This window comes from Echinops telfairi, unplaced genomic scaffold, assembly GCF_000313985.2.
Source record: "Echinops telfairi isolate 266 unplaced genomic scaffold, ASM31398v2 ScPeMD7_23;HRSCAF=83, whole genome shotgun sequence".
In the NCBI taxonomy this organism is placed as follows: Eukaryota; Metazoa; Chordata; class Mammalia; order Afrosoricida; family Tenrecidae; genus Echinops; species Echinops telfairi.
This window is the reverse complement of record NW_022103920.1, coordinates 7,570,807-7,579,209: the sequence shown is the minus strand read 5'-3', so window position 1 is coordinate 7,579,209 and position 8,403 is coordinate 7,570,807. Positions and strand designations below refer to the sequence as shown.

Below are 8,403 nucleotides of genomic sequence, written 5' to 3'. Positions count from 1 at the left end.
GGGGGAGGGGACAGGCCAGCAGCAGCACTCACCGTGGTGACCAGGGCCACCTGCCAGTTCTCCAGTCTCCACTCACAGCGAATGACCGGGGACACCACAGCGATGAGCATGATCTCCATGGCCTCAGCCACCTGAGAGCAGGGCAGGGGCATCTCAGCTGGTCGGCCACCAATGCGGGCCCCATCACCGTCCTCGGCGTCTCGGCCATGAAGCCCCCATTTCGTACCCTGGCCCCAAGGGAGCACACGAGCCTAACAGCTGGAGGTTCAAACCCTCCTAGGGGAGATGTGGAGGAAAGGTCACAGGCCTGACCTGCTGACCTGAGGTTCATTCGCCTCTGTGGCCACCAGTCAATCACCTCTCGGCTGATCTTGGGTTCACCAGCCCCCACAATTGTGGGAGTCCGGAGATGCTGCCAGCCTGAAATCTGACCCTCAGCCTGTGGGACTTGGACTTGCCTGCTTCTACAACCGTGTGAACCCTTGTCTTGTTACAAATTCCCCACTGTCGATAGAAGATACAGATATAGCTACACAGATATATGAGCTCTCTGGTGGAGTAGTGGTTACACATTAGGCTGCAAACCCCAAAGTCAGCAGTTTGAATCCACTAGCCGTTCTGTGGGAGAAAGATGAGACTTTCTACTCCAACAAAGCGTTATAGAGTGTCTGAAGCCCTCAGGAGCAGTCCTACGATATCGCTCCGAGTTGGAATCAACTCGATGCTTGTTTGCTTTCCCCAAGACCTTGGCTTAAACCACCTGCAAAAAGAGTCTTGAATCCCCAGGACATAGAGACACAGCTATGTACCTGCCCTGAACAGACCACACCTGCGAAAAGTGGAGGAAATGAATTTGGGGTTATCCCCCTCCCAGCATTCTTCTTCCTGTTCACACCCCGCTGCCCTCGGGTGGACCACCAAGGCTGGGGGTCAGGGGACAACTCTGTGTCCAGCCACAAGGACAGCCTTGGGGTGTGAGCCAGCCGCTGGGACACTCACCCCCGTGCTGCCCATGATCAGAAACAGGGCGATGTGGAAACGTCCAAAGCCGATGGTCTCCACGGCATCCTCCACGGTGAAGGTCTTTGTCTCTGGGTAGGACAGGAAGCGCAGAGTGCGGGAGCTTAGTGACCCGAGGGGTCCCATGGGGGGGGGGGGGGGGGAGCGCGGCGTGCGGGAGAACTGCTCTCCGAGGGTGGGGGGGGGGTGTTGGAGAGTCGGGCTGTTACCTAACTTGTATAGGTGCGGGGGCTGGGGGGTGTTCAGAGATGGCCGGTCGCTTACCTTTCGGCTGTGGTTCTGGGGCTGTCATGCTCAACTTCCGAAGGCTGATGATCGTGACTGGTTCCGCCCGCTTGGTCGCCATTGCTGAAGGGTGCCAGCCCCCTGCACAGCTTCTCGCATTGAGGAGAGATGGGGTGGGGTGGGGGGAGGAGCACGCCCGGTTATTGCGGGCATGTCATACGGCACCCCACTGAGCCTTCTGTCAGGCCCTGGGCTGACCTTCGGTGAGCCAACCCCTCAGCTCCCCACAACCACCCGAGCGCGGTCCCACCAGGATCCCCATTGTCGAGACGGAAGCGGAGACACTTAAGGGCAGCTTTCACTGACCCCTGACAGCCACACAGCTACCGAGCGACCGAGCAGGTGACAGTTACCATGTGTCGAGGAGGGCACCTGTTTCCTAAGATGCTGGTGTGGAATCAGGGAGCTATTGTGCGCCACGTGCCTGCCATGTACTGACACAGCTGGCTTCGTGGTGCTCCAGAGATGGTGGATGTGTCTGTCTGTCTGTCTCACACATCGAAGGCGGGGCCACGCTGGGTCGGGCAAGCGTGTGGCCCGTTTTCCAACAGTGTGCGCTCACGGCCAGCTCTGCGGGGTCTTCTCACCGGATTTCCAACTTTCCCAGGATGCTGGGTCTGGATTGCACACACGTCCAAGACCACACACTTAGTGTCAGCGCGACTCTCATACATGGCTGCGGAACCTAACGCATCTCATGACGCATCTCACGGTGACGCTCGCCCACGGAAGCCGTCGGAACCCACCCGGCACCTCGCCGTGCTCCGCCCTCCTCTCCCTCGGCCCTCCCTGCCTGGGGCCCGTTGGAGAAGGACGGTCACAGGAGCCGGCCCTCAGCTTTTGTCCCCCCTGAGATGTCCGGTGTCTCCCTCACCCGGAGCATTTCAGTTCATTCTGACAGGAATCAGGGACACAGTTCCACTTATTCTCCACCCCTCTTTTTTCTGTAATTGAAAATGTGAGATTTTTTTTTCTAACACCTCCCACCCCCGCAAAAAAAAGAAAAGAAAGCCATTCGTCTATCAGGTGGGTGACGGACTCACACAGAGGACACCGTGTCTGAGGACTGTCATCTAACTGCTGTCAAAGAGGTTAGGCACGTGACTGCCGACCAAAAGCCCGGTGCTTTGGATCCACCCAGGGTCTGTGGGAGCACAGGTCTGGCTCCTGGGAAGGTCATGATCTAGGTAAGTCTACCAGGCAGCTCCACTCCGACCCAGGCGTTTGCTCTGAGTCAGAACCAGTAGCGGGTGAATTGCACAAAGGTAGTCGGCTAATGGGAACTCCTCACTGTTCTCTGTGAATCCCCCGATGGCACCCAGCCACCTCAGCACAAAGCGTCCTCAGTAATAGTATTGCTAGTCCTAACGTTGGACCCATGATCTGGACATCACCTTGGGCAAATCTACAGTGAACGAGCGCTTTACACTATTCAAAAACAAACATGCCTGACTGTAGCCATGCTATTTTCAATCAACTCACCTGCGTGGGAAAACTGGATGACCGGAGAAGTATCGGTGCATTTGAATTACAGTGTTGGTGAAGGATATGGAGCGCACTGGGGATTGCAGAAACCAACCAGACAAACAAAGCCAAAGAAACCATCCGTCCTGGAAGGACAGCCAGATGCCCTTAGGATCGAGGGTGGCGAGACTTCCACTCACCTACTTTGCACGTGTTGTCAGGGAGACCAGCTCTTGGACAAGGACATCGTGCTTGGTCGAGTGGAGGGGCAGCACACGAGGGGAGGGCCCTCGAGGAGACGGATGGACACAGTGGCTGCAGCCATGGGCTCGGGTACAGCGGTCAGTGTGAGGATGGGGCAGGACCCGGCAGTGGGTCACCCTGTCTTACGTGGGGTCCCTAGGAGTCAGAGCTGAAGTAGCAATGTGTGTTGTTGTTGTACTGTGTTGTGTGTTGTTGTACTGTGGTGGCTGTTGCTGGCCCCCGTGGGTGTGCAGAGTGGAACTGCTCCCAGCGACTTCCAGTCTGTGGCCTTTCAGAAGCAGAGGCACCTCTGTGTGGGTTTGAACAGCCAACCTTTTGACTAGGAGTCCGTCTTTTCACCATGTGCGCGCCCAGAATCCACGCTCGCTGCCGTTGAGTCGATCTCTCATAGCAGCCCTGGGGGGGGGAGGGTGGAACCGCCCCTGTGGGTTTCTGAGACTGTGGCTTTTTGGGGGGAGGGAGTAGGAGGTCTCCCCACTCTTTTTTCCTGAGGTTCAGCAGGTAGTTCTGAACTGCTGACCACCATGGTACTGGGGCTCCTTCGACGGAGCTTAGGAGCTAAGATTTTCAGTGCCAGAGAAGAGATACAAATATAAAATAAAAGTTAAGTTAAAAATCCCTATCATCCCAATTTTGAATTGGAAATACTCACATGAATTCATTGCATGTATTCATACACGTATACAATAAGTTCATGTTAGTATTTCATATATATATAATATGAAATACTATTTTATATATATGAATATATACATATATATATAATGGTGTGTGTGTATTCTAGCTGTAGCTACTAAAAGAAAATGACCAATGACCACCCCCAGAGCCCAGAGGGTTTGCTTTACCATCCCCCACAAGAGGGCCCGAGACGCTTTGATAAACGGCTGGTTGCAGATACGCAGCAGAACGTGCACACGCCGAGCTTGGGAGCGCATGGCATGGTAGCAGGAGAACTAGCAGCCCCTGCAGAACCCAGGGTTCCAGCTGCACCTCGGAAGGAACTGAGCCCTGTCAGAGACGTGAACATCCATTGGCTCACAGGGACAGGAAAATGAGAACCCCACGGACCGCCTTTGGGCAATGCTAAGAAGCCAACCCACTGTTCTGAAAACGAGCAAAACGTTTGCCTTTCTTGTATCAATGTCTGCTCCTCGGGCAACCACACAGCTGGTGAGAGGACATTCTTCTTCCATAAAGCATCACTGTGGTGTCACCCTGAGTGAAATTGTGACCCCAGGCAGTCCTCATCAATGGCTGCTAGATCATGAAGTGTGAGGCCGAGGGACTTTTGACCACTGAGGAAGGCTGCTAACAGCTGAGGCCCCAGACAAAGCTTCACACCGCTGAAGGGGTGTGAGATGTTACATGATCCCCGAGAAGAAGGAGAAATACAACTTCTCCTGGGGACAATTCTCGTAGCAAGAAACTGAACCCGGATCTGACCAACACAGGGCTCTGGCTCCCGGTCTCTACAGGAGAGGGGCAGAGGACACCATGTGGATTCAATCAGGAAGATCTAGACTGTAGAAAATTCTATAGGACAGATGACATGACTTCTTCAGTAAACAACGGCTCCGTTATTAACGAAGCAGTTGGCAGTTTGAATCCACTCAGAGGCTCCTGAAAGAGCACAGTTCTGCCCCAACCCTCGTGGGCTCACCCCGCGCTGGCATGGGACTTAGTGGTAACTGGCTTGTTTGGTCTCACCTCTCAGGAGGATGTAAGGAGTTTGCTTTGGTCTTACTTCTGAGAAGGAGGTGTAACCTTTTCCAAGATAAATATCTCTCCACATATTTGCATGAGGTTCAGCGATGTATAAATAACCTTTTCCAAGATTGGAGCACCTTAATAATAAGCAGCAGGGTTAGAGCCCAGACAAAAAGCTCTCATCTTCTCACAAGGTAAAATAGCCACCGAGAGTGTCTATCAGCACATCGAGGGCTATGATCCACTGAGTGCCTGCACTCTGTCTCGTGGGGGGACCACCTGTGGAGCCTGCACACGAGGGTCTGACTCATTCCCCACCTTAATCTACTAGGGGATGAAAATACATATATATATATATATGTATATGTATATATATATGATACACACATATATATATGTATATACATATGTGAAAGTGCCTGCACTGTCGTGTAGTTATTATTAGGTTGTTTAAAACACTTTCACACCCACAATAAAATGTTCAAAAACAAAAACAACCACAGAGGTACCAATCTTCCCAGACTGCAGAGATCAAGGATGCTCAGAAGTCAGTCCAAGGAACCCTCCCTCCCAAAGGAGACTCTGATCTTCACACCCTGGACAAAGCCAGGAGAGTTGGTCTCGTGGTCCCATCTGGGGGCCTGAACACGTGAGGATTGCTGGAACTGCTATGGCTCCCTTTCCCCACATCGCCCAACCATCCCCTTGTCTGGCGACTTTTACAATCAGTCCGTTTGCAGACACAGTCCCATCTTGTCAGGCTATTAAATGAACACGTCTGACTGAGGGCCACGCTTCCTGCTGGACGAGCCACTGACCAGCAGAGCTGTGATGTGATCTAAATCAAAAGCTGGGGGATAATCCACTGGCCACTGGGCAAGGTAATTCACATCAGCCCATGAATGATTGTGGGACGGGAGTCCAAGAAGCTGATTCGAAGCCATGTGGAGGATGCACGTGTCATCCTCCAAAGGCCTGACAGAATTGAAAGAGCTCGCCGAGTACCCAGTGACGTGGACAAGCACCAGCCCTACCTCCTCGACCGTATGACACGGAAGCCGATCACTGATGACGAACGTGTGTAAAACAAGTGGCACAAGGGAGATGAGTTGGCCCACAGTGACTGAACATCAGACTGGAAGTAGACTTCTCGAGGGCACAGTACTGAACGCCAGAGGCAGTGGTGAGAGACTGTGACTTCCATTCTAGAGTTCTAGACCCAACAGGGTCTTACGAATGCGAGAGTGAACCGACGTCTTCAGAAATGTAAAGCTCAGACGCTGCCTGCCATCGAAATGTGGCCGGGAAGAGAGAAAAAGCAGGGACACAAGAGGAGAGGAAGACGTGGCATCCAGAAAAGAGAGCGCTGTCACAGAAAGTCCCAGCAAGTTGACAATGCAGAAGGCCTGGAGGGCAGCCAGGGCAGCTGGAAGCAGCAGGACAGACAACCTTAGGGAACATCATGAAATAGGCAGCACCTAGGGGAAATGACTGGCCAGTTGTAGTAATGAGGAGTGCGGATTTGATTCAGCAGGTGCGGCAAAGAGAGGAGAGAGGGGAGACACAGATACACCATCAAAGCTATGTCTGTCCGGTCAGAAGAACAATACAAGACCTAAGGCAGGTGGACAAAACCACTGGAGGTTTCCATCCTTCCATAGATAAGCTAATGACGACCTATGGCTCTTCCAAAGATCATAGATCCAAGACTTGTGGTCATGATAGTCAGGAGATTTTTTTTTTTTATTGATTGAACAAGCCAGGATGAAGGAGGACCCCAAAATGGTAATCACCCTGTATCCATGCCTTAGTTCTTGGCTGTGCTCCCTAAGTCTTTGGTTGGGTCTGCACCAATCAACCTACCTGTCTTTCGTAAGCAACCTACCTCCTTCTGTCTTCCCAAACTTATCAGAGAGACTGACCAGGGCTACAGCCCCTCCTCACCTCGGTAGGATGAGTGCTGGCCATCTTCACAGTTCAGGGGTCAGATGTGCGTAAGTGTGCGTGAGTGTGTGAGTGTGAGTGCACTCAAGATGGCATTCCGATTGTTTCCAGGTTAAGGATGGAATTAGGAACCTAACTGCAGGTCACAGACTTCCACAGAACAAATGCCTTTTGGTTTCAGGCACTGTAGCAGCGAGATTTTATGTCAACTTCAGGGTCCTGTGTGGCAGTGGGGGTGCAGTCCAACCTGTCCATCAAGTGGGAGCTTGGTGTTGCCTCCTTGGGGGTGTGGCCTTTTTATAAGAAAGAAACCAGCAACTCCTCTCTCTCTCTGCCCAGTTGCCTCCCTGCTTGCTGGGACTCTGTGCCTTCCCCCAGGGGAAGCCCCACATGGGCTGATCGGCCCTGAGAGCCATGGGCACCCTGCCATGTTTCTGTTGAACTTGGGTCCACTCAGCTTTGCAGCTGCTGGCCCATGGACTTCCTGTATACTGCTGTATCCTTCTGTGTCGTTGGCCTACAGCTGTGTGAGTCTGAAGAGGACTCCGGCTAGCATTGGCTCCATGGATTTAAGTTGGGCTGGGCTGGGCTGCCTTCTTGATATAAGATCACTTATTGCTATCAAGGTCTTTCTTATACATAGGAGAGTGCCACTGGTTTTGTTTCTGTAGACAACCCAGCCTCACACAGGCACCGATGTAGCAGCATAATCGGAAGAGTGGAAATCAAATAAAAGTCTGTCATTTAAGGAGGGGCAGTAGCCGTGGTATTTGTACCATGAGATACAAATAAAGGTCTATCATTATTCTGAATGGGCGAAAACATAGGCAACTAAAAACTCCCGGCAAAACAGAAATAGGCCAGACTGTCCTGTCTTCCTGTCCCAGGAGAAGTACGCGCCCTGTGATAAGTTTTGAAACTTTCAGAAGCAGCCTTATTCTGGTTTTTCATTCGGAGAACTACAGGTTAACATCGGCCAAAATGGCAAAGAATGAACCTTCGCAAATTCACTTTTTACTGACACATACAACCAAAGAAGCCATTTTCAGAATGCTGAAACTTGAACAAAGGGTTGTGGCCACCCGAGGCTGTTTAAACCACAAAAACCAGCCGGGTCTCAGTAAGAGTAGTGAGGTCTGGGTGGCTTAACTTGCCCATTCTCCAGCTCCACGGACAGAGCCCTGACAACCAGCAGGCTGAGTCCCCACACAGCCTGGCACACACTGGAGGGAACAGAATAAGAACAGAGCTTTTACAAAGTCCTTTTCTCAAAGAATTGTCATCGTCTCACTGAAAGCCTGCATTTGCAAAGCAGTTTGTATTGTCCCTGACTTGGAGCACACACATGCCTTCTCCTCCCAGGAGGGCATTGTTGAAAATAATTACAGACAAATTCCTTAACTCTGAAGTTCCCTGAGGCGGTGGATAACAGTTACAGCAAACAATAGACTAACAAGAAGATTAAGAGGAAAAGCTGGAGAATTCAGCATACACAAGGATGCGGAGAAGCTTCGACATGCTGCTCAGCACCTGGAAGCTCACGCACATCCACGGGGTGCTGGAGGTTCTCAGACCCAAGAACACCTTGAACTCTCACTGCTGCTGACCTTGAAGATCTATACGAACAGTAAGTGGAGACGAAGACAGACTTCCAGTTGCCTGGTTAAGTGTTGAACGTGTCTCAAGATGCAGAGAGCCCCTCAGAAAAGACTGAGATGC

The 8,403-nt window shown here is 51.9% G+C and overlaps 1 protein-coding gene across 1 annotated transcript in view; it reads right to left on the bottom strand.

The window, feature by feature from the left end:
• Nucleotides 1–8,403, bottom strand: part of SVOPL (SVOP like) — a 50,802-nt gene that overhangs the window by 37,494 nt on the left and 4,905 nt on the right. The window contains exons 3-5 of the mRNA XM_030885272.2: nucleotides 1,285–1,922; nucleotides 1,000–1,091; nucleotides 33–131 (exon numbers count right to left, since the gene is read on the bottom strand). Coding sequence (XP_030741132.2) covers nucleotides 33–131; nucleotides 1,000–1,091; nucleotides 1,285–1,366 — 273 coding nt within the window. The 5' untranslated portion in view covers nucleotides 1,367–1,922. The remainder of the gene's footprint in view (nucleotides 1–32; nucleotides 132–999; nucleotides 1,092–1,284; nucleotides 1,923–8,403) is intronic.